The following is a 25,924-nucleotide window of genomic DNA, read 5'->3' as shown; positions in this document are numbered from 1 at the left end:
CGATACCCATGCTCCACTACGCAAAATAAGGGTACGGGGGCCCCACCTTCCATGGGTTACACCTGACCTTATAGCACTCTACCAGTTCAGGGATGCCTTGTGGAAAAGCTACAAAGTAACTGGCACTACCAAGGATCTCAATCACTACAGATGCATGCGGAACATGTGCACAAGGCAAACAAGGCATGCAAAAGCACAATATTACTCTGACAATCTCCACCAGAATACATCAAACCCAGCTAACTTCTGGAAGGTTATCAAAAATATATTCCAGCCTCCTAACCATCAACAACCAAGTAATATCACTAAGGGGGATATTACTCTGACAAACCCCACTGACATTGCAAATGCATTCAATGATTACTTTATGGGGTGTGCCACTAATTTATTAGCGAAACGCAGCCCAAACCACAAACCTGAATCTCATCATGGGAGTACCCCTACAGTCCCACCCCCTCCCAACACTGCCCACAATTTTCAATTTGGCCCAGTATCTGAAGAGGAGATTATACAAGCGCTCCTCAAACTAAAACTAAGCAGCCAATGTGGACCAGACTTACTACAATCTAGGTTCCTAAGACTTGGTGCCCCAGCCATTGCCAAACCAATTGCGTCCATAGTCAACTCTATCCTGTCTGCAGGCCATATCCCTAAGACCTGGAAAACTGCCAGAGTTGTCCCAATCTTCAAAAGTGGGGACAAAAACACTGTCTCAAACTACAGGCCAATCTCACTTCTCCCAATTCTATCCAAAGTCATGGAAAAATGTGTCCACTCCCAATTAAGCAATTTCTATACCAATAAAATTTTCCATAGCCAATTCCAATCTGGGTTTCGTCCCAAACACTCCACCGTAACTACCCAGCTAAAAGTTTGCAATGAAATCCAGTGTGGAATGGAACGGGGACAACTCACTGGTGCAGTATTCCTAGATTTTGCAAAGGTTTTTGACACAGTTGATCATGCTATCCTGCTTAACAAACTCCAGAGCTCTGGAATAGGGAAACATGCTTTAAACTGGTTTCAGTCCTACCTATCAGGAAGATCCCAACATGTGTCCATCTCAGGCTCTAACTCCAACCCCCTGGATATCACCTGTGGTGTCCCGCAAGGCTCTGTTCTGGGGCCCCTACTCTTCTCAGTGTTCATTAATGATCTTCCCACAGCTTGTAAGGAAGCCTCAATACACATGTATGCAGATGACACAATCCTATATGCACACAGCCATAGCCTCTCTGACCTTCAACACATACTTCAGTCTGACTTTTTGAGACTCGAAAACTGGATTTCCCAAAACAAACTGTTTTTAAACACTGACAAGACTGTAACAATGGTATTTGGGACCAAGACTAAATTTGAGCTCCTGATTAGAACCAATGCTAACACCACCCTAACACCTGTCACTAGTTTTAAATACCTGGGCTTATGGTTTGACTCCCACTTAACATTCGGGATGCACATTGATACCCTGACAACCAAGACCTATGCCAAACTAGGGGTACTTTACAGGAACAAATCCTCCCTAAGTCTCCTGGTCAGAAAGCGTATCGCACAGCAGATGCTAATGTCAATTATTGACTATGGAGACATAGTATATGGCTCGGCTCCTCAAACCCACCTTAGCAAACTTGACACCCTCTACAATTCAATTTGTCGTTTTGTTCTCCAATGCAACTACAACACACATCACTGCGAAATGCTCAAAGAACTAGATTGGTCAACCCTAGAGTCTAGGCGCAAAGTTCACCTTTCCTATCTTGCCTTTAAATTCTTCATGGGCAAGCTACCCAGCTACCTGAACAAGCTCCTCACCCCTACCACTTGCAGCACTTATCACCTGAGATCAGACTCCAAAAGACTATTCATGGTCCCAAGGCTTAACAAAGTATCCGGACGTTCCTCCTTCTCCTTCTGTGCACCCCAAAACTGGAACAACCTACCAGAGACTCTCATATCCACCACCAGTTTAAGTTCTTTCAAATCTAAGGCTGTCTCACACTTTAATCTGGTCTGTAACTGTTTCATACGCTCATAATATATATTTTCTTTAACTGTGCACGCAATGTCTTGTATATAATGTATACCCTGTTCATTTATGTAACTGTACTTGTAACCATAGAAAGAAAAGGATATGTATAACAAGGCGCCTGTGGTTAAAAGGATATATATCCAACCAGTAGAATAGCCAGGGATAGTACCTTCTAAAACATATATAGAGTAACAAAGTTTGAAAAACAGCACTAACACATTGGTAGGGTGACCAGACATCCCGGTTTAGCTGGGACAGTTTCATTTTTTGTTGTTTGTCCCGATGGCTCGAAATTGTAGTAAATGTACCGTTTTTTTTTTTATCGCTGGCCATGCATTTGTGTCCGTAAATCGCCGACCATGCATGCACGAACAGACTGCGCCGACTACACATGTGAGAACGGCCCCGCTCAACTGCGTATGCGCGAACATCCCAGTTTGTCCCGGGAAAAATATGGTCACCTACACATTGGGTGATATGATAAAGGTTTTTAAACAATGCATCTATTTGAAAACAGAATAGTCCGGAAAAGCTAATACTGTAATACAGTTTTCAGCTGTAAGTGATCAATTTGCTTCCAATTATGAAAGAAAAGTAAACAAAAGGGGGGGTTGCTGTGAAACATACACATATACACATACATATACACATGGTTACATATAAAAGATCATGTAGACATTCAATAATTATCCATAAATCAGATACTCTCTTAATGTAATGCATCGTGTATTATAGTAGAAAAGCTTTTAATCTTCTTATGAACCTTACAAAGGAATATGCCACTCATCTGATCTGTTTATTGTCATTTAAATGTTTACAGTGTCAGCAAAACCCCTGAGCAGCCGTACATGGGCCCATATTTACCAAGCAGTCTTCTGTCATAACACACCTTCTGGCACTTGGAGACACCTCACAGCCCATTGACTTGTCTTGCAGCTCTAGAAAGTGTCTTACGGCAGAAGAGTAATTATGGCCCATAATCTTTTTTCGGTGTAAAATAAAGGCAAACATAGAAAATAAAAATATTGAATGCCATGTGCTTTTATCCATGTATAATCTATGTATAATCTATGTATAATCTATGTATAATCTATGTATAATCTATGTATAATCTATGTTTTGTTTACAGAAAAATGATAGCGTTCTGTGAGAACCAGCCCAAGGAGGTATGGGATGGATATATGTATGCTGCTGCTCTGCTTGTGGTCACTATTTTGCAGACTCTGATTCTACAGTTGTACCAACGTTTCAACATGCTTACTGCAGTGAAATTTAAAACTGCTGTTGTTGGACTCATATATAAAAAGGTAATAATAATAATAACTTTATGTCATATAGTGCTGTTCTCCCAAAGCGCTTTACTGTACAATTACAGTATAGTGTGCGGGAATGCAGCACATAGGCATTATTACAGATACAGCCGTGCCCAAATGAGCTTACAATCTACCTTATATTTTTGCTGCCTGAGGCACAGGGAGATAAAGTCACTTGCCAAGGTCACAAGGAGCTAACACCAGGAATTGAACCAGGTTCTACTGATTTAGGCTCAGTGTCATTGTTAACAGTCAGTGTCTTTACTCACTAAGACTCTCCTTCTTAGGCTGCGGTCAAAGTGACGGCACGTGCAGCATGAACAAAATACAGTAGCTTTATCAGCCCGGCCATAGTGCGCGCCCGCTGGCACGGCAGGATTTTAAGGAGACAAATTATTTCGTTTTTTTGCGTCACGTAAGCAATTCAGTCAATGAGGGCGAACCAACCTGGTGATGTCACGGCCACGCCTCCCGGTATTGAGTGCATCCGAGTCCACAGATCGCTCAGGCGACAGGCACGCGTGACTCCTTGAGCTCCGTCACCTGCGCGCTGCTGCACTATGCCCAATAACTTAGAGAAGAAGGTAGAAGAAACCACTAAAACACAAATGATATGATGTTTGGATGCATTCAGGGAAGATGTGATCACAACATCAGTCTCTCCAACAAATGCTGTTGGTCATGCAGGAAATGAAAGGTCATTGAAAAATATCCAACCTTATCTTTTTGTTGTTCCTCTTCAAAGCTCTATACAGTATATACAGTACTAGGCACTTATTCACATGCCATGTATTACTTGTGTAGAGAATCAGTGGGAATGCTTGCAACCAAATAAAACCCCAAATGTACAGACTTCAGCACGATTAAAGAAAGCTAAGAACAGTACAAGTGAAAAAGGCCTGTTATAGGATTGCATCAACAAAAAAATAAATGTTTGAAAATGTAGTAGGGTACTTAACCTTGAAGGTGCCATCCCACATTAGAATTGTTGTATATATTTATAAAGGAGACCGATTTCAGTGACAGACTGGCATTCTTTATTAGAGGTGAGTCCTACTTTGTAAGTTTCATAAGTGTAAAAACACACATTTATCCTTCAGACTTGTCAGCCTAAGAATTTATGGAGGTCTTTATACAAAGCGTTCCACACAACAATTTGATGCACGACATTCTCAAATGTAATTGAGCTTGTGTGCTACTATCAGGGCCAGTGCAAGGGTATTTGGAGCCCTAGGCGAACCTTCAGCTTGACGTCTCCCCCTCTCTCCCTGCCATCTCCCCCTCTCTCTCTCTGTCATCCTCCCCTTTCCCTCTCTCTGTTATTACCCCCCTATCTGTGTCATTCTCCCCCCTCTCACCCTGTCACCCCCCCTCTCTCTGTCATTCTCACCCCCTCTCTCTCTGTCATTCTTCCCCCTCTCTGTCATTCACCCTCCTCTCTCTCTCTCTCTCTCTCTCTCTCTCTCTCTCTCTCTCTCTCTCTCTCTCTCTCTCTCTCTCTCTCTCTCTCTCTCTCTCTCTCTCTCTCTCTCTCTCTCTCTCTCACACACACACACACCAAGACAGAGCAGAAAACACAGTGACACACACACCAGGACAGAGCAGAAAACACAGTGACACACACACCAGGACAGAGCAGAAAATACAGTGACACACACACTAGGACAGAGCAGAAAACACAGTGACACACACACCAGGACAGAGCAGAAAACACAGTGACACACACACCAGGACAGAGCAGAAAACACAGTGACACACACACCAGGACAGAGCAGAAAACACAGTGACTGTATGTTGCTGTATATTTCCTAGTCTAGTTATAATTACAAAATTCACAGAATTATTTTCATTTAAATTATATCAATTAAGAATTGAACATGAAGCAATGTGTCTAACTAACTTTATTTCAAATAACTAATTATGTATAGTATCTATGAAGTGACATAATGACCTTCATACTGTACATACGACGCACATTTTATAAAGGTTTGTACTACTTTTGAGTACAACATTTTGGAAATACATTCAAATATGATCTTTGTATACAGGCCCCATAGCCATGCGATCTTAAAACACATAAGCCTATTGAGACCAGCAAATGCAGTCAAAACTGGGCTCCCAGAAGAGTCCATCATCTGCTACTTCTACTTGGTACAGTACATGTGACACAGAATTCCACTCTGGGGTATGGTTTGATGTTCTTTATCAAAATCAGTAAAATAAATTACTAGTGTGGAAAAAGAATCTACATATTTATGACATGGGTCAGATGCTCAAAGATCGGGTAAATCAGAGCTCATATCATGATATCACTGAAAAACGAAAAAGACGTTATGTTCCCTGAGATAACAAGATGGAATCCATGAAGCAAATTATATGCACATACAACGTCAGAACTACACTTCATTGACATAGGCTTAAGGTCAAGTTATTGTAACATAAAGCTGCGTTATCTTGCAATAATGCGTCACTCCTATCCATAGGTTCCAGACTTTTGCTGAAGTGGAAAGAGAGAAGAATAATGAAATGTTATTTCAATTATGGCTAACTGTGGTGTTACACCCAATTATACATGGCAACATACCTATTTCAGTGTCTGGATGGGAGTAACAGCAAGTTTAGGTTTAACGTAAATAACATTACATTAAGTTACCTGCTTTAACCTTAATGGACTTTAGTGGATATGAGATAATATAACGCCTCAATTGTGTCATTATCGTCTGTTTTAGTTACCGCTATACTCTTTACGGGACAAAACAGGACTTAATGTTAAGTTATTGTCTTCTGAGGATAGTGTTACTATTAACGTGATGTTACCTTACAGTAGGTTAATGCTACGTTAAGTGGCTTAACAACGCTTTGATCACGTGGCCATATGTCTGATGGCATTTAAACATACTGATCTGTGGGATTGAAGAACCCAGATTGCTTCTCAGCGCAAGTTCCTTGTGACCTTGAGCAAATCATGTTATCTCCGTGTGCTCGAGTCAGCAATACAATCCTTGTGAATCCTGTAAATCCTGTTAGTATAGATTTGTCTGTGGTATGCAAGTAGAAATTATTATCATTAGAATCTTGGCCATTGGCAGCTACTGTTTGCACAAAGCTGTGGCAGCAATTATCAACGGGTGTGCCACAAATAGTATTTGTCATAGTCCGTGCCACTGCCTTTGCATTTGCTAATACAGTACTGTACAGGCATACCCCACATTAACGTGCGCAATGGGACTGGAGCATGTATGTAAAGCGAAAATGTACTTAAAGTGAAGCACTACCTTTTTCCCACTTATCGATGCATGTACTGTACGGCAATCGTCATATACGTGCATAACTGAAGTAAGTAACGCATTTGTAACAGGCTCTATAGTCTCCCCGCTTGAGCACAGCTTTGGTACAGGTAGGGAGCCGGTATTGCTGTTCAGGACGTGCTGACAGGTGCATGCGCGAGCTGCCGTTTGCCTATTGGGCGATATGTACTTACTCGCGAGTGTACTTAAAGTGAGTGTCCTTAAACGGGGTATGCCTGTAAAAGGTTTTGGGCTCTCTTTCTCGCTTTGCTGTTAGCACTCTGTGACTTTAAACAAGCTATGTTTTTTCCTCTCTGTCATAAAGAAACAAGTAACAGTGGTTGAATGTAGGTGTTCTCTTTACTGTGCGGGTTGCATTGCTGTTAAAAAAAAAAAACAACTGGTAGAATCCTTTATTTATTGGACACGTAGGGTAACTACATCAAATTACATGTGACATAGATAAATAATTGAATTTAAGTGGTAATGTTTACTTGAAATCTTATCTAGCATAGTTAGCAGCAAAAAGAATGAACCATATCAGTTGCTGTAGTTCATTAATCAATTTCAAAGTGTCCAACAAACCCATATACCTGGAGCATGAGTGTGAAACCATGACTCATGCTGGTATTGTTAAACATGTAACTGATAGTTAAAGCGGCAGTCACTCCCAGAGTATTTTTCTTTATTAACTTATCTTAACCAGTTCGTATTATGGAGCCTGACCACCACAGCCTTATCACCAGAATTCCCCTTTTTTGACACATAACTTTGGTCCATTTTGCTATTGAAAAAACTGAAAAAATTATAAGTGGAAGATGGTGGAACGTGAGCAAGTCCTGGCAGTGACATTGCCAGCAGCCATTTTTATTTGACCAAAAATGACTAGACCGACAAAAGTATATTTTTCCTGACAACCGAGGGTTGAACATTAAAAAAAAAAAAAAAAAAAAAAAAAATATATATATATATATGCAAATATAACTGTATGCTCATCTGCATGTCTTAGGCAGGTCTGCAACCCCGCCTTTCCCCATTATCACCCAGCATACAGCACTTCCACTGCAGCAAGGGATTCTGGGAAATGACATGCAAATGAGCACACAGTGTCACTTTTTGCCTCAATAACTATTTTTAACATGGTTCCCTATAGGCTTAAGCTTGCTGCATGGTCACAGCTTTGAGCACAGCCAGGGTTAAGGTGCATACCCAGAAAACCACCCACAGACAGCCGTTTCGACCTTGATGGGTCTCATCAGTGTGGGGTTGATTTTACTGGGAATGCAAGAGAGGCTATGGGATAGGCTAAACCATAATACTGAGTTAAGTTATGGTGAGTAAAAAAAGTGACAAAAACCCTCCACAGGAAAGCAAATATGCAAATATCTACCTACACACCTACACACGCACACGCACACGCACACGCACACACATTGCTGCACTGACATTTTATAACATACAGTAGGGTGACCTGCTATTTATTATAGGACAGACAATATGGTTTATGTTCTGCTTGATCCTAAAGGATTTTAAGCCTAAGTATCATTGACACTAAAAACAAGCAAAATGTGACCTTTTTTATCTTTACCATTTGTAATACTGGTACAGGACCTGCAAATATGTTTTGCAAACAATGGCTTCTGATCCTTCATTTGACAGTGAAAAGAAAAAGATATCAAGTCACATATAGTACTATATATTCCTGGAGTCCTGGAATTAGTTTGGTGGCCAGTTTGCATGGATTACTTACTGTATTCAGTGTGATCAATCCCCGTACCCAGTAGATATATTTTTATTTGGCTCTTATTGGATTGTAAAGTGGATTTTCAGGAGATAGCATCAACCAGCTTTCACCTACTCTTGGTTCCCCAAGTTTCTTTTGCCAGTTTAGTTCTACTGCTAAGATCTTCTCCCTACAGACGTCTATTATGTATACATTGTACACACAGCTATGTATTTATTGGCTTATAGTGAGTACAGCTGATTCATTGATAGGTGCTCTCAGAAATGTGTCTTAGTGCTACCCTGATTAATATGATATATCAAAAACTCACTTAATGCACTTCCTGAAGACTGTACTATGTTTAATGACTTTTACCTCTACAAAGAACATATATTTATACAACCTCAAACAGTGGTTTGCTATATTCATATTTTGTATCTATCAATGTAGGACTAACAAAGATTTTTTTTAAATATTATTTTTATTAAGTTTTATAGTTTTCAATATACAAAAGACAAAAGAAAGAAAACTAAGACCAAAAAAAATTCAAGGATCACTGCACATACAAACCAGTAAGAGATTTACATCAAGATATATAAATATTAGATAAAACCCTAGTATCAAACATATACGGTAAATACTGTATAACAGATTTTAATGAATACATCATTTTAAATATGGTGGGGTTCAGAAAAAAGAATGATCTCTCAAAAATATTAAAGCTTTATCCACTCATAACTCATAACAAGAATCATATTTTAGAAAAACATACTATATTGCCTTTGACTTCTCCGTAATTGAATTACTGCATGTTAAAGTTATATCACTTTTGTATTTGCTGGGTGAGAAGATAAAGGACATCTAGATGTAGGGTCTTTTTTTTTCTCTAATTGCTGAGTTGATACCTTAATTGGGATTTCAGGTCAATAGCTCAAAATGTTTCTTTGTGTACTATGTACTTCATAGTATTGAGGAATTTGTAACATTTACAGCAAAATAACTAGATACTTGGTGGCACAAGTTGCATGATGATTGTGTTGCTTTTTTAACTGAAATGTATTTAACTAACGCCATTTTGTATTTATTGTGTGTATGTCTATGCAATTAGAAGAAAAAAAAAGACCCTACATTTTTGATGTCCTCTATCTTCTTCTCACCCAGCAAATACAAAAGTGTATATATATACTATAACAAGTAAAAAGATCACTTGTGAGCACATTCACATGTCTTAAGCAGAGCTCACGGTGGCGGTGTCGATACGCGCGCTTGCGTCCGCGCACTTCAAGGACTCTTACTTGATTGTCTAAGATAGTTCCTTAAGTGCCCGCGGTGCTGCGTACACCGACGCAGCTACATTTTGCCACCACAACAAAAATTGAAATTGAGGCTGCAGTCGCGTGGCGTCACGTGAGCTGGTTCAGCCAATGAGGGCGTACCAGCTCCGTGACACGTTCGCCATGCCTGATCACCGCGACCCATCTCCTGCAGCTAGCGCACGCAGTGCTCGGGCTGCAGGAGTGTGCGCATGGAAGGGTACCCGAGCCGTCACCGTGAGCTCGGCCTTTGACAGGTCTGCAACCCTGCCTGTCACCATTATCACCTAGCATACAGTGCTTCCACTGCAGCAAAGGATTCTGGGAAATGACATGCAAATGAGCGCACCGTGTCACCTTTTGCGTGAAATCCATTTTTGCATGGAACCTTTATAAGCCAATGCTCGCTGTTAATACAGCTTTTAAGCACAGCATGGGATTATAAGGAAAGCCAGAGAAACCACTCACAGACATGTTTCGACCTTTATGGGTCTCCTCAGGGTGAGGTTGGATGACATGTGAATGTGCTCACAAGTGATCTTTTTATTTGCTATATGCAATACGGTGGAGATTTCTTGTTGCCTTTTTCACCCACCATAACTTAAAACGTGATGGTAAACCCTACAGTACAACCAACACTGCTGATACCCATTAAGATTGAAACATGTCTGTGAATGGTTGCTCTGGCTTTGCATCTGATTCCCATGCGGTGCTTTTAAAGCTGTGTTTACAGCGAGCATTAGCTTATATGGGCTCCATGTAACAATGGTTTTTCAGACAAAAGGTGACATATTGTGTGCTCATTTGCATGTCATTTCCTAGAATCCCTTGCTGCACTGGAAGCACTGTATGCTGGGGATAATGGTGATAGGCAGGGTTGTAGACCTGCCTAAGACATGTGAATGTGCTCACAAGTGATCTTTGTGTATAATATATATATATATATATATATATATATATCCCCTCTTTATTTTACGTCAGATTAGATGGCCCATCACTTAGGTAGGAGCCTAAGTCCTATAGGTTACTGTTTAATTCTTATAGTGTGTGGTACATGTTATGTGAGACTGTAGTGACTAGACACAACACAGTGGTAATGAATTATAACAAACTTTATATACTCATATAGCTATAATTCGTGGTGTTGCATATCACATATGAATCAGTACAGTGACTCTTAATCTCAATCCCTCCCTACACATATATATTTAAACAAACTATACTAACAGTGCGAACGCTGCGCAAACAAATAATAACTTTTATCTCTGTCCAGCCTCCCTTCCATGGGGTACTGGCCTGTAGATCCTGGTGTGCTAGCGCAATCATTGGAGCTCATAAACAGTGTGTGTTGCTTCACAAAGATCAAACTGTAATGGCAATATAACTGCTGTTTATATCCTTTGTGGGTTAGCTCACCCACTCCAACCTGGTGTAATTCCTGCACAGCTGGGCTCCCTAATCCTCTCTCTCTCTCTCTCTCTCTCTCTCTCTCTCTCTCTCTCTCTCTCTCTCTCTCTCTGTCTGCCTGCTTCCCTCTGCACTGTCAGGTCCTGGTCTCTGCTTGGCCCTGCTGCATGCACTGACCCAGTGGGCAACTCTCTCTCTCTCTCTCTCTGCAGTTCCCTCTCTATTAGGGGTCCATTCTTTATCTCCTAATTTTTAAATATTATTTCTATTTTATTTATAGTCATTATATCTGGCAAACTCGTCCCGGAGAAAATTTACAACTGGTGAACTAGTGAACTTAATGTCAGCAGATGCACAACAACTCATGGACCTAATGATCAACCTCAATCTCCTTTGGTCAGCTCCATTCCAGATTCTGATGGCCATCATCTTTCTATGGCAAGAGCTCGGTGCATCCGTTCTGGCAGGCGTGGCCGTGCTAGTTCTGGTCATACCTATAAATGCATTTATTGCTTCTAAAGTAAAACAGCTAAAGGTATGAAGGCAATGTTACAAAGTAAAGTTTACTTTTATGTGTATTGATGAAATCTATTAGAAACTTATATAGTTATATTAGAGTGTAATAGTACTGTAGATGATTTGCTGGCTAATAGTTTGTACTGGTACACTTCATACTGAAAATATAACATATAAGATAACTCAGTAACACAGTGTAAATAGTGCATCGCTCACAGGACATCAAAAGAGACTTGAAAATATTTAAATGTTTGTTGTATATGTTTTTATATTTATATATTCAATTTCTTTGCAAACTCTTGATATAAATTGAATCAACACTCATCACATATTAAGCTTTGCAGGTAGAAAGGGCCTCCCTTAATACAAAAATATGACATCTTGGGAGCTGTATATTTATTATTAGAAGGTATTTTGAACAGCTAAATAAACAAGACAGTTGTTTTTGTTTGAATTGAGTATCACTGATTTGCATCTAGTTAAGGGAGATAAATAAAAAGAAGCAGAAACAGCAGCTTTTGTAACATCTTTAGTAGCAGTAGAAAGAAGTAAATTGCTTCATGAATTTTGGTTACAAATTTAAAAAGTGCAGCTGCTAAGAGATAAGCATATCACAGTAACCTTGACCCTTGTCCATTTGCATGCTTGCTTAACCCTTGTCCCCATTGACTCTTGCCCCTTACGTTTAATAACCCACCCAAATATAAACAACCTTTGTTGGGTACAAATGGCCACCACCTTTTAGTAAATGTAAACCGCAACCTCCTGGAACCGGTCAACAAGTAACCCCAACCAGTGAACCCTCATATGCTCACTGTTGCTACAGTACATGACCCAGTGATCACTCATGGTTCGTACCACCCGGGGTCCCTATTAGGAGTACGCCACGTACCCCGCCGCACATAGCCTTGACCCAAGAGTGCCTCCTGTTGGAACCCTCAGATTCCAACAAATTAATGATTTGGGCAAACTGACCAGTCCGCACCCCTCCGGCTGTGACAAACATATAACACCAATACCACCTTTTTACCCTACTATATGCCCTCCTTTTATATTATTATACTCACTATTCTTTTTTTAATTAATTATAACATGCTACAACATCATCATGAGAATAATCATAAAACCTAACATTCCCCAATAAATCTGGACCACAAAAGGGGTTTGTCAGGATGAAGGAAGTAGGTCACGAGGCTGCCGTCCCTTAAGTCAGGGGGGCGCAAACTTTTTTCCCTGCGCCCCCCTGCCGGCTGTCCCCTCACTCCCGCGCCCCCCCAACCCCAACTTACCCACTGTTGCAGGGTACATGCAACTACACACGTGGGTTTCCTGACAAGGCTGTTTTATTTTGCCTTGAAAAATATACAGCACACAAAACAAAAATAGCTATTTTCAGCAACAAACGAAAATGGCTTTTCCTTCAGCAAACCGAACAAAACAGTTTCTCTTTAGCAGACAGTTTATATATATGCAGTTACCCTTTTCTATGCAGGGGACAGACAGTTCACAGTTTCACTACTTTGCTACTCAGACCTTGTTTTCAGGAATCACTTTAGCAGCTTACTCCTCTCTCATCAACAGCCAGCTTCATGTGTCTACAACCTGGGTTTTAACACACCTTGATTAGGCAGCTGGGATCCAACTAATTGTCCTGAGGTTCCCAGCTGAAGTTTAACCTAGTTAGTGCTGCACTGCAGACTAGACATAGGTTTTCCAGGCATATAACTGGTGGCTTTTATTTACCCTGTCACATTCCTCCCCTGTTAGTGTGTGGCTGGGGCTACGCACGGCTGAAGCCCGACCATCCACCCCTTCTCTAGAAATGAAGTCAGCATTTGCGTTCCCTTTTCCCGGCCTATGCTGAATCTCAAATGAGAAGGGTTGGAGGGCCATATACCACCTAGTCAATATAGCATTGGAATCCTTCATGCTATTTAACCATTTCAGTGGAGCATGATCCGTCACCAAAGTAAAATGGACTCCTGCCAGGTAATGCCTCAAAGCCTCGATTGCCCACTTTACTGCGAGGCACTCTTTCTCAATCACTGAGTGATTTTTTTCCCTTGGGAACAATTTCCTACTCAGGAAAAGGATAGTATGTTCAACTCCCCCAAACTGTTGTGACAACACTGCCCCTAGCCCTATCTCTGATGCATCTGTTTGCACTATAAAAGGGCTGTTGAAGTCTGGGCTTCTAAGGATGGGACCCTCTGATAGACACCTTTTATGTCCTCAAAGGCTCTCTGACAATCCCTTGACCACACCACTTGTGTAGGGGCACACTTTTTTGTGAGGTCCATTAAAGGGGCTGCCACTTTCGAATAGTTGGAGATGAACCGCCGGTAGTACCCTGCTAAACCCAGCAGAGAGCGTACCTGCGTTTTTGTTTGGGGGGTCGGAACTTCTTTCAGGGCAGCTACCTTGTCGGCTAGTGGCCTTACTTTTCCACCTCCCACTGCATACCCTAAATATTTGCTTTCCGCTTTACCCAAGGCACATTTCTTAGGGTTGGCTGTGAGCCCTGCCTCTCTTAGAGATTTGAGGACCGCTTTCAGCCTATTTAGATGGGCCCGCCAGTGTTTACTATAAATGACAATGTCATCTAAGTAGGCTGCGGCATAAGTCCTATGGGGCCTCAGTACCTTATCCATGAGTCTCTGAAATGTGGCTGCGGCTCCATGCAGTCCAAATGGCATTGTCACAAACTGGTATAAACCCATGGGAGTGGCAAAGGCTATTTTGCATTTGGACTTTTCCTCTAAGGGTATTTGCCAGTATCCTTTTGTCAAGTCCAACGTGGATATATATTCCGCGTTACCAAGGGCGTCAATTAATTCGTCCACCCTTGGCATCGGATATGCATCAAACTTGGATACCGCATTGACCTTTCGGAGGTCCACACAAAATCTTACCTTCCCATCGGGTTTAGGGACCATAACTAGTGGACTACACCACTCACTGCATGATTCCTCAATCACTCCTAAGTGTAACATTTCTTGTACCTCCTTCTCTACCAGAGCCCTACGACTTTCAGGCAACCTATAAGGACGGGAACGTACTTTTACCCCCAGGTGCTGTCTCGATTGCATGGGAAATTAAGTTAGTTTGTCCTGGTAAGTCAGAAAAAACATCCTGGAATTGTGTAATTATTGCTAACAAGTCCCCTTTTTGTTCAGAGGACAACTGTTTACCCATTGGGATTTTATCGTCACTCACGATGTTCTCCCGTGGAGGCTGAGGACCCAAGTCCGTTTCCTCCTCCACCGGGTGGATGAATAGAGACCGCTGCATCTTCCAGGGTTTCAGCACGTTCACATGGTAAATTTGTTTACCCTTCCTGGACCCTGGTTGAGCGATCTCGTAATCCACATCACCCGTACGGCGGAGTACTTCGAATGGGCCCTGCCATTTGGCCAGGAGTTTACTCTCGCAACTGGGTAACAATAACATCACCTGGTCTCCTGGGTGAAACACTCTCATGCGAGCATTCTGATTGCAATGTCTCTCCTGACTGTCCTGGGCTGATCTAAGATTCTCCCTGGCAAAATGGCCGACCACATCTAGGCGCTTCCTAAGGTCTAGTACATATTGCAGGGTATTCTTATAAGGGGACTGCTGCTCCTTCCAGGACTCCTTTAGGAGGTGTAGGATACCCCACGGTTGGCGGCCATAGAGCAATTCAAATGGAGAGAATCCCGTGGAGGCCTGGGGAACTTCCCGCACTGCAAACAGCAGAAAAGGGAGAAGTTCATCCCAGGCTCTCTTTTCTGAGTCTACAAATTTCCTCAGCATCCCTTTTAGAGTTCGGTTAAATCTTTCCACCAATCCGTCAGTCTGTGGATGGTAGACCGATGTACGACGTGACCTCTGGTAACTTTAAGACATCCTGCATCAGTTTAGCCATGAAATTTGTACCTTGGTCTGTCAACATAACCTGGGGAAGTCCAACCCGTGAGAACTGTTCCAACAACTTGTTGGCTACTTGCTTCGCCGTTGCTGTTCTCAGGGGGAACGCCTCAGGATACCTTGTTGCATAGTCCACTATTACAAGGATAAACCTGTGTCCTTTCGCAGAAGGTTCTAGAGGTCCTACCAAGTCTACCCCAATCCTCTCAAAGGGAACTGACACCAAGGGTAGAGGAACCAAAGGGGCTGGTTTTTGTCCTTTTGGACTAGTTAGCTGGCACTCCGGACATGCTGCACATAGCTTAGCAATATCACTATGCATCCCTGGCCAATAGAATCGGGATGAAATACGGTCCAATGTTTTATCCCTGCCCAGGTGACCACCCCAAGGGACAGTATGGGCTAGAGTGAACACAGATTTAACAAACGCCTTGGGAACCAATATCTGTCTGGTGACCTCCCCTGTTTGTGTCTGCCTATTCACCCTATATAGGATATCTTTTGATAGCTCAAAATGGGGGAATACTATCACCCCATGTGCATCTAAAATCTGTTCATCAATTTTCACCACCTTGTCATACTGTCTCGCAAGGACTGGGTCTTCCCTTTGCTTCTGGTGAAAGTCAGGGAGGTACAGGTCTGGTAAATCTCCAGGGCCCATATCCCCCTCCCTTTGGCCATCCCCAGCCATCACTTGTGACCTCTGACTACTAGAATGGTCACCTTGAGTCCCAGATTTCTGCAACCAGTTCTGTTTGTCCAAGCGTCTTTGCTTCCGAGTCTTTTGAACCCAGTGTCTATTGGGAAAAATGTCTGCCGAGAAGGGGAACAGTTTGCCAGGGTTCTCCTGAGCCCCAGAAATAGGTTCCTCGTGAAAGACTGGGGCCATTAGGTCCGCAAAGAAAGGCCAGTCCCAACCGAGCATAACGGGGGCAGGTAGCTAAGGAGCGACTCCTACTTCGAGGTAAGCCTCCTGACCTTTTACCTGTAGCCGGATTTTGGCCATCGGATAAGGTTTTACATCGCCGTGTATACATTCTATGCTCCATGGGGAGTCAGAAGAACACACGTTGGGCGGTAACAGTTCCTGGAGGACCAGAGTTTTCCCAGAGCCCGAATCTACAAGGGCCTGGACGTTTTTTCCCCCAATCAGGGCTGGAAGTAGCCAGGGCTTGTAATTTTCCCCAGAAAAAGCCGGGGCAACGGTTCTGCTGAATGAACAATCCATCAGTGGACAGTCCACATACCGGTGGCCTTGTTCTCCGCAGGCAGAACATGGAGAGGGTTCCCTCGCAGGAGGGGGCTGTGGATAGCGCTCCGCTGGACCGGTTACTGGAGACCAGGCATCTGGTGGATCCTGTGGGCGACGTCCTCGGAAGTTCCTCTCACTTTGCGACGAGCCGCATCCGGAAGGAGATGAGGGTCTCTGCAGGGACCAGCATTTGGACTCCGTCCTTGCTGGAACGACTGCTCCTTCCTTTGGACTTGGCGGTTCCGTGACGGGCCGTAGGTTCCCGATTAATCCGATTTCCCTCTTTGGGCGTCCGCAAGTGCCATGGAGTCGGGTCCAGGACACTCTCCTGCTGCTCAGCCCCAAGGAAGTTCTCCACGAGTCGGACCGCCAAAGCTAGGGTTTCAGCAGCGTGGCGTTTTACCCACGAGCGTGCGGGAGGGGGTATTACTTGTAGAAATTGTTCCAAAACCACCTGCTCAAGAATTGCCTCCTTAGTGCACTCCTCGGGTTGTATCCAGCGCGTACACAAGTCCAATAATCGCTGAGCGAGGACCTGGGGTCTCATCTTAGCGGTGTACTTCATGTTCCGGAACTGCTGCCGGTAGGTCTCTGGGGTCAGACCTAAGCGATCCAGTATGGCGGCTTTTACTTGGCGGTAGTCCATTGCCTGATCTGTAGGGAGGCCCTGATATGAGGCCTGGGCTTCACCTATGAGGAGCGGGGCCAAAGCAGTTGCCCAACGATCTGCAGCCCAGCCCTGAGCTCCGGCGACTCTTTCAAATGTTTGTAAAAAAGCCTCTGGATCCTCATTCGGAGCCATTTTCGTAAGGAGTATTGGGGGTCTGCTGGCCAGTTCTGCACCGGCAGACCCTTGGAATTGGGTCAGCAGCTTGGCAATCCGCTCATCCTGTGCTGTCTGTAGTCTTTCATCTCTCTCCGCTTGCAGCTGGGCTCTCTCGCACAGAAATGCTTTAAACATTTCTTCCATTCTTGTGTGTGTGTGTGGCCCTTTAACTGCAGGAGCCTTTTGAAAAAAAATCAAATCTCACTTCTTGACAACCATATGTTGCAGGGTACATGCAACTACACACGTGGGTTTCTTGACAAGGCTGTTTTATTTTGCCTTGAAAAATATACAGCACACAAAACAAAAATAGCTCTTTTTCAGCAACAAACGAAAATGGCTTTTCCTTCAGCAAACCGAACAAAACAGTTTCTCTTTAGCAGGCAGTTTATATATATGCAGTTACCCTTTTTCTATGCAGGGGACAGAGAGTTCACAGTTTCACTACTTTGCTACTCAGACCTTGTTTTCAGGACTCACTTTAGCAGCTTACTCCTCTCTCATCAACAGCCAGCTCCAGTGTCTACAACCTGGGTTTTAACACACCTTGATTAGGCAGCTGGGATCCAACTAATTGTCCTGAGGTTCCCAGCTGAAGTTTAACCTAGTCAGTGCTGCACTGCAGACTAGACATAGGTTTTCCAGGCATATAACTGGTGGCTTTTATTTACCCTTGTCACACCCGCGCTCCGGCGTAATGACGTCACGTTGCCATAGCAACGTGACGTCACATGACCTTGCAGCGTCATTTTGACGCTGCGTTGCCATCGCGACGCAGGTAGGAAGCCGCCGGAGCCACGGTAAGTTAGGTTTACAGAGGCCCTACAGCTCCCCCCGGCACTTAATTTAAGTGCCTTCGGGAAGCGCGCGGGGCCTCTGTAAACCCCGCGCCCCCGTCGGCAGTCTCGCTCCCCCCAGTTTGCGCACCGCTGCCTTAAGTAACCTCTCCCTCCCTCATCCTCCTCCCCCTCCCACCCCCCCACCAAACAAATCACTCCATGGCCCCTCAAGCCAAGTCATGCTTCTCTTCACCCAACAGATCAGGGTTTTCTTTATGGGAAGAATCCAGGAAGAGATCAGGTATCACACAGCCTAAAATGAGAACACAATATCTATACGTGATAATACAGTTTTTAACATTTATCCTACACAGAAAAGTCATTTGAAAAGTAAAGACCAACGCATCAAATTGTTGAATGAAATTTTACATGGAATAAAGGTACAGTATTTTGTGTCGTTTGATATTGCACTGAATTGATGCTTCTGTAAATCATAGTATTTAATTATAAGGTTCCTTAACCAAAAAAAGGTTGAATACCACTGTGCTACATACTGAGTACAGGCAGTCCTCGGTTATCCGACACAATGCGTTACTCAAAATGGCGTTGTAAAGCGAAACACGTTTTCCCATAGGAACACTGTTTAAATGAAAGGTTCCGTTCCTGAAGGCATTTTTAACACTAAAATAGACCAAATATTTTATGCAGGCAATAAGATATGCAGCACACACATAAATTATATAGTGTATATACTGTATTATATATATTAGTGAAAGCACTGTATGTTTGCCTGCCTGGATGTCCGGTGTCCCTAGGGGAAATCTCATTGGTCCCTTGGGTCGCCCGCCCCCGCACACCTCTCATTGGCCTGAGGCGGAGTGACGGGCCACACACACACAACACAGCAGCTCTATACACACACACACACACACACACACACACACAACACAGCAGCTCTATACACACACACACACACACACACACAACACAGCAGCTCTATACACACACACACACACAACACAGCAGCTCTATACACACACACACACAACACAGCAGCTCTATACACACACACACAACACAGCAGCTCTATACACACACACACACACCCTCTGTCCGCCCCCCTCCCCCCCCCTCACGTGCGCCGCCCTGCACTGGCTCCGGACGGGAAGCGCGGCCCTCCTACCCCAGCCGCTCCCTTACCTCCCCGGCGCTACCACCCGCTCAGGTAAGTCACTGTGCGTCCCGCCTCAGCCTCAGGCCCATTGCGCGTCCCGCCTCAGCCTCAGACCCACTGCGCGTCCCGCCTCAGCCTCAGGCCCACTGCGCATGCCGCCTCAGCCTCAGGCCCACTGCGCGTCCTGCCTCAGCCTCAGGCCCACACACACAGGGCGCTTCCTACCGCCGCTCAGCCAGACGCCACATCGAGCGGGCGCCGGGGGGGGAGCGCGAGTCTTAGGCCCACACAGGGCGCTTCCTGCAGCCGCCTGCACGCCTCACTCAGCAGGACGGCACATCGGGGGACCAAGCGGGCGCCGGGGGGGGGGGGAGCGCGAGTCACAGGGAACGGGGGGGGGAGTCACGGGGAACGGGGGGGGGACACCAGCCGAACCAGCAGGGGGACGGACGCACGGAGGAGGGGGGGGGAAATGCCCATACATAAATTATGACAATACATATGCCCACTGCTCTCCACCCCCCCCACTCCCCTTTCCCCCCCCCACTCCCCTTTCCCCCCCCCGCTCCCCTTTCCCCCCCCCCTCCCCTTTCTCCCTCCCCCTCCCCTTTCTCCCCCCCCTGCCCTTTCTCCCCCCCGCTCCCCTTTCTCCCCCCCGCTCCCCTTTCTCCCCCCCCGCTCCCCTTTCTCCCCCCCCGCTCCCCTTTCTCCCCCCCGCTCCCATTTCTCCCCCCCCCGCTCCCCCTTCTCCCCCCCCCGCTCCCCCTTCTCCCCCCCCCCCGCTCCCCTTTCTCCCCCCCCGCTCCCCTTTCTCCCCCCCCGCTCCCCTTTCTCCCCCCCCGCTCCCCTTTCTCCCCCCCCGCTCCCCTTTCTCCCCCCCCCCGAAACCTTTACAACAAATACTCATCTATTGTTCCACGAGTTATAAATAATACTACCTATTACGCATTTACATCCCGGGCAACGCCGGGTCTCTCAGCTAGTTATATATATAATATAACATAATAAATAATATATTATATAGTATAATATAATATTATATAGTATAATATTATATATATATGCTCTTACGATGCTTTGCAAGTTTATGTGAATGTGTTTATATATACACACATACACAACGTTGCAAAGCGTCGTAAGCGTTGGATAAGCCATTTTGGCGTTGTAAAAATGAATATAGGTATGCATTGCATAGCGTTGGATAAACCATTCGTTGTAAAGCGAAGCGTTGTAAAACGAGGACTGCCTGTACTGTTTAAATTTATAATAGTGATCTGTAGAGATGTGTATATGTCTCCACATGTGCACCCCATGGCTACATTTTTTGCATTAAATATATTTAGTGTTTGAACTAATTATTATGCTTAGGGGTGCAATCTGGTTTATCCTTTTTTTTGCTAGATTTTACAAGCCTATCTGAAGTAGGCTTTATAATATTGAGTTCCCTACTTCTTTCGGTTTCTTTTGTGTATTTGATTGTGTGTGTGTGTGTGTGTGTGTGTGTGTGTGTGTGTGTGTGTGTGTGTGTGCGCGCACGCTTAGGAGCCTCCTTCTTTCCTGATTCAAATGTGCTTGACATTTTATTGCTAATTTCTCCTACATTTTGCAGTTTCTTTACATTTTGCCAGAAAATGAGGGAATGAACCCAAAACAACTGATGCTGCCAAAGTCACGTATATTTTTTTATAGGATTAGTATGGGGAATGATCCTCAATTCACTAAGAGTATATAGCAATTCACCATTTGGGACACAATAATTTCTTGAAAAAATAAAGGATTAGACTCACCCAGGGCGGGGGGCCCGTTTTGCAGATAGTGGCTGGGTGCAGGAAATGAAGTGTCCAGAGACACCCCACTCGTGAACCTCCTGAGGCCACTAGCTGCTGCCCTTACCCTGCCCGGTGTCTTGAGTATCCTTTGTGTGGTTGCGGTGAGCTGTTCCACACTGCTGAAGGGTTCCTCTGGTGTGCCTTTCCCCGTAGTGCGGGTAGCTGCGGCGTCTTCCTTCCGAAGTAAACGCCGACGCGATGTCCACGTGGGGGAACAGCTGTCTGCTAATCCGTGCACGCCGTTTCCTACCGAGAGGAGGAGCGATGTTGCCTCTCAGCCGCTGATGCGCTCCGGCACGTCCACACGTGTGGAGGGGTGATGACGTCAGTCCTTCAGGCTTGAGGAGTCCATGGTGAATGCCTGCGTGCGCCAGCCATAGCGATAGCAATTGGAAAGAAGGGGAAATGGTGAAGGCGGTCACAGCAATAGAAGTCCAGCCCAGGAACAAATGAAGTTAAAATCAGCTTTAATATTACATGCTGTACATCACAGAAGGGGCACTCTGACGCGTTTCGTCCCTCTCCAGGACTTTATCAAAGAGTATCACTTTGATAAAGTCCTGGAGAGGGACGAAACGCGTCAGAGTGCTCCTTCTGTGATGTACAGCATGTAATATTAAAGCTGATTTTAACTTCATTTGTTCCTGGGCTGGACTTCTATTGCTGTGACCGCCTTCACCATTTCCCCTTCTTTACATTTTGCAAAGTCACATTGGTCAAAATTTTCACCAAAAATGGCAGTATATAAAGGTCATGTTATCTGGAAATTTGTTTTTACAAACTTTTAAGAAAAATGTATTGTGGAAAAAAATGTATCTATATTTAAGTATTTGTACAGTAAATGCATCTTTGTATGTGTGGGTAGGAAAAGTTGTTTATATATGTAAATGCATTAGAGTCTGTATGGTGTATTAGTGTGTGTGTGTGTGTATATTATTATTATTAATAATAATAATAATAATATAGCATGTTCTTGTATCGCGCTGCTAGTTTTACTTAAGCGCTTTAGGAAGACATTTTTGCAGGCACAGGTCCCTGCCCCGTGGAGCTTACAATCTATGGTTTTGGTGCCAGAAGCACAAGGAGATAAAGTGACTTGCCCAAGGTCACAAGGAGCCGACACCGGGAATTGAAACAGGTTCCACCTGCTTCAAACTCAGTGCCAGTCAGTGTCTTGACTCACTCAGATACAGCTCAACCCCGTTATAGCGTGGTCCTCGGGGGCCACCTGCAGTGTGCAGTGAGTGTGCTGAGTGTGCAGTGTGCTGTGAGTGTGTGCTGGTGCTGTCTGCTGGTGCTGTGTGTGTGCAGTGTGTTTGCTGGTGCTGAGTGTGCTGTGTGCAAAAAAAAAATCGGGGTCCACGCTCAAACTGCGTTATAGTGGCCGAGTGCCACCCTTTGTATTTTTTAATTTTACGAGGTGTGTAAATATTATTCCCTAGGGCATGTGCCGCCCTTAGGCATGCACTATTAAGGACGCCTCTCTCCCCCAAAGAAAAAAAACAACAAAATAAACCCAAAAACATTTTCCCCCAAGAGCTGAACCCTGTTAATTTGAGCTCCGGGGACCCCTTGTTCCTGAGCTACTAACCTCCTTAGGGGGTGCCGGTATCTCCTGCTCAGGTTTAGCTGTCCCATCACATGGGCCAATAACAAGCCATAGGCGGCTTCCTATTGGCCCATGTGACTGGGGGCTTTCAACCTGAGCAAAGATCCTGTAACCCCTAAGGCCGTAAGTATTTCAGGAAGCAGGGGGTCCCTCAAGCTGAAATGAATGGGGATCAGCTCCGGAGACCCTGCTTCATACATGCATTTTTTAAAATAAAGGAAAGCTTCTACTCTCTCCCACTTGCCGCCCCCTGGGACCCGCCACCCCTACCTGCCTACCGCCTAGGGATGGGCCTTTATAACACATAGAACTCTATTGTTGGTCAAAGAATATTGATCACAACATACAACAACATTTATTTAGAAAGGCATCCAACCTTTCACCGAGAGATAAAGATGAAAAGTACTGTTCTGTTGTCCAGGGACTGATATTCAGGAATTACTGCAACATGCCACTTAATTATTACTTTTTCAAGCAATATGTCACTGATTGGAAAACAGATCCAGTGTTAAGGAAAGTAATTTTAAATCTCTTCAGGTATTATCAAAAATAAATGACAGTCATTTTGAATGCATGCAACTGCAACTTTTATTTATAGGAACAGAAATGAGAGACAGCACTCACGGTCAGATAGCCATTTACAGGAGAGGAGAGAACTAGAGACTACTATGGCTGATCTGTACCCTGTGGTTTGATTTTGCATTATTGTGTACTCACCTTGCATTCTCCTGCTTTGCTGCTATTACAGTGTACCTTAGCACTTTTTGCTTGGTAGATTATCTTGTGTTGCTTAGTTAATTAGGGCTTATTTTGTTCACTGTTTTAGGGGTACTGGGGTAAGGGAAGTACCTCTTGTTCCTTTGGGACAAGGGGGAACGGGCCCGAGGAAGGGGCTTGTCCCCGAAACGTTGCCCCCCTGTTTATCCCCCATTGTGTACACCCTCCCCCCCTTTTTTTTCTTCACTTCCACATTTTCCCAGTTTTTTTTCTATTTTTTATTGTGTTTTGTTCTATTGTGTTGGTGTCATTTTGCTCCCTGTACTGTATGTAGCCCCGGTCTAATTTCAGCCCCAGAGACCCCCTTGTAGCGTGCCGAGCGATCGCGGGTGCCGCCGGAGGCAGCAACGGACCCGCCGGCACGGCACGAAGGTGGGGGCCGGAGCAGGGAGCGCTCCGAGTCCCCGGAGTCTTGGCGGTGCACCCGAATAGCGGGGCCCGCCATGACAGGTTGCGCGAGCGTGCGCGTGATCGCGCATGCGTGGGAACAGCCAGGGAGTTGCGGCGGCCATCAGGGAGTCGCGCATGCGCAGGACAAGTGCGCACGCAGCCACAATGGATTTGCTGCTTCTGCGGGACTACAGTTCCCAGGAGGCTTAGGGCCCAGCACCCCAGGTGTCTGCGAGTGGCCAATGAGAGGCCAGGATTCTCAGACAGGCAGATTGATACATTTTGCGGGCTTTGGAGCAAGGCAGTTGGAGCTGGGAGCAGGAAGGGGGAGGAAGGGTGTAGGGAGCAAGTGGCTCCTGCACCAGGTAAGGTTATCCCCAGGACCCAGGCAGGCCCCAATCCCCACCAGGGTAGTGGGTAGGTACTGAGGGATGGCCCCTAGGTTAGGGACCCTGCCCTTAGGTGTGGTGAGTGTGCAAGCTTGTCAGTGTCACGGCTGTCAGTGCTGTGAGCGCTGACAAGAAGGCACAGTGTGTGTGTGCAGTGTAGCTGCAGGTACCAGGTTGGTTGCAGTACGTTTGCTGCAGGTACGGTGTGAGTGCAGTGTGTTTGCTGCAGGTTAGGGAGAAGTTAGTGAGAGGGGATCCGGGAGGTGAAGGGAGAGGTAGTGTGGGTGCAGGGGGTCAGTGACCCGCCTGCATAGGACAGTTCTACCCCGCAGGCCCTAGGAGTATTCCCTAAAGTCACCATAGGTTGCTGTGCTGCAGGCACGGCCTATAGTGGTAGCGAGCATCACCCTTACTGAGTACCAGTTAGGGACAAAGCACAGAGTTGTGGCGGTTGCAGTCATCTGCTGTCGGCTGGACACCGTGATATCTGGAGGCTACGTGTTGGAGGCGTCTGACCCTTCGTGAAGTTTTGCCGGTCACCGCCGTGACCGGAAGGTATTATTACATCAAGGGCACCAACACGGTCAACAGGCGCTGATCCCGCCTTAGGTGTAACTCTTTTGGGACACTGAGCGAGTGGCTAAAGAACTGAGCCTATACCAATAGTACTATACATGGACACGGTGTGTGGGGCATGCAGTGAGGGGATGGAGACATTACTCCTGATGAGTGGGCAGCCACTAAGTTTATACCGTTAGAGTATAAGTGTATATGTTGTGTTATTGCTACCGTGCATTATTATAGTAAAACCAGTTACAATCATAAGGTGTTGTATGTTTCTTGCCCAGGGGAATCTTACATAACGGGGATCCTGGGTAAGTGGAGGCGCTGCGCTGAGTAAGTGTATAAGTGTTACCCCAGGCTCCCAGCTAGCGGAGGCTCAGATCTCCTGGAGCCGCAGGTTGTATACAGTGACCAGTAGTCTCTTTGGGAAAGTCAGAAAAAGGGCTACATGTATATAACTTGTGCATTTATTAAATATTCATTTGATTTGGCATTTCCCACTTGTTGCTACTTTTCCTATAGTCAGAGTGTGCTGGAACTATTAGCTTTGCAACTTTTATTTATGATTTATTTATTCTTCTCATGTTCTCTTCACACATGCTACACAAGAAGAATTAAAACTATTTAATGTTCTGTATGTGCAATTCTGCTTTAATTTCACGTAATGTAAGAATCTGTCCAAATATTTCATTACAGGCTACTTAATACAAACAGTGTTGTATTAGTTAAACATTGCAAAGCAAAGTGACTTTTAAATAGTGGACAAAAGAGAATTTCACATCTCTGAGCTCTTTGATGTCCAAGCTGAACACACGAATGTCTTAGGCCTGGGACCCGCTGC

At 44.9% G+C, this 25,924-nt stretch overlaps 1 protein-coding gene across 4 annotated transcripts in view; it reads left to right on the top strand.

The window, feature by feature from the left end:
• The window catches only part of LOC142491425 (multidrug resistance-associated protein 1-like), a 118,242-nt gene that overhangs the window by 51,069 nt on the left and 41,249 nt on the right, over positions 1-25,924 (top strand). For all 4 annotated transcript variants that reach the window (XM_075593972.1, XM_075593974.1, XM_075593973.1 and 1 more), the window contains 3 exons: positions 3,159-3,336; positions 11,353-11,607; positions 18,726-18,791. In XM_075593972.1, coding sequence (XP_075450087.1) covers positions 3,159-3,336; positions 11,353-11,607; positions 18,726-18,791 — 499 coding nt within the window. The remainder of the gene's footprint in view (positions 1-3,158; positions 3,337-11,352; positions 11,608-18,725; positions 18,792-25,924) is intronic.

This window comes from Ascaphus truei, chromosome 3 (assembly GCF_040206685.1).
Source record: "Ascaphus truei isolate aAscTru1 chromosome 3, aAscTru1.hap1, whole genome shotgun sequence".
In the NCBI taxonomy this organism is placed as follows: domain Eukaryota; kingdom Metazoa; phylum Chordata; class Amphibia; order Anura; family Ascaphidae; genus Ascaphus; species Ascaphus truei.
Note: the sequence above shows the minus strand (reverse complement) of the source record. Positions and strands in the feature narration are given on the sequence as shown.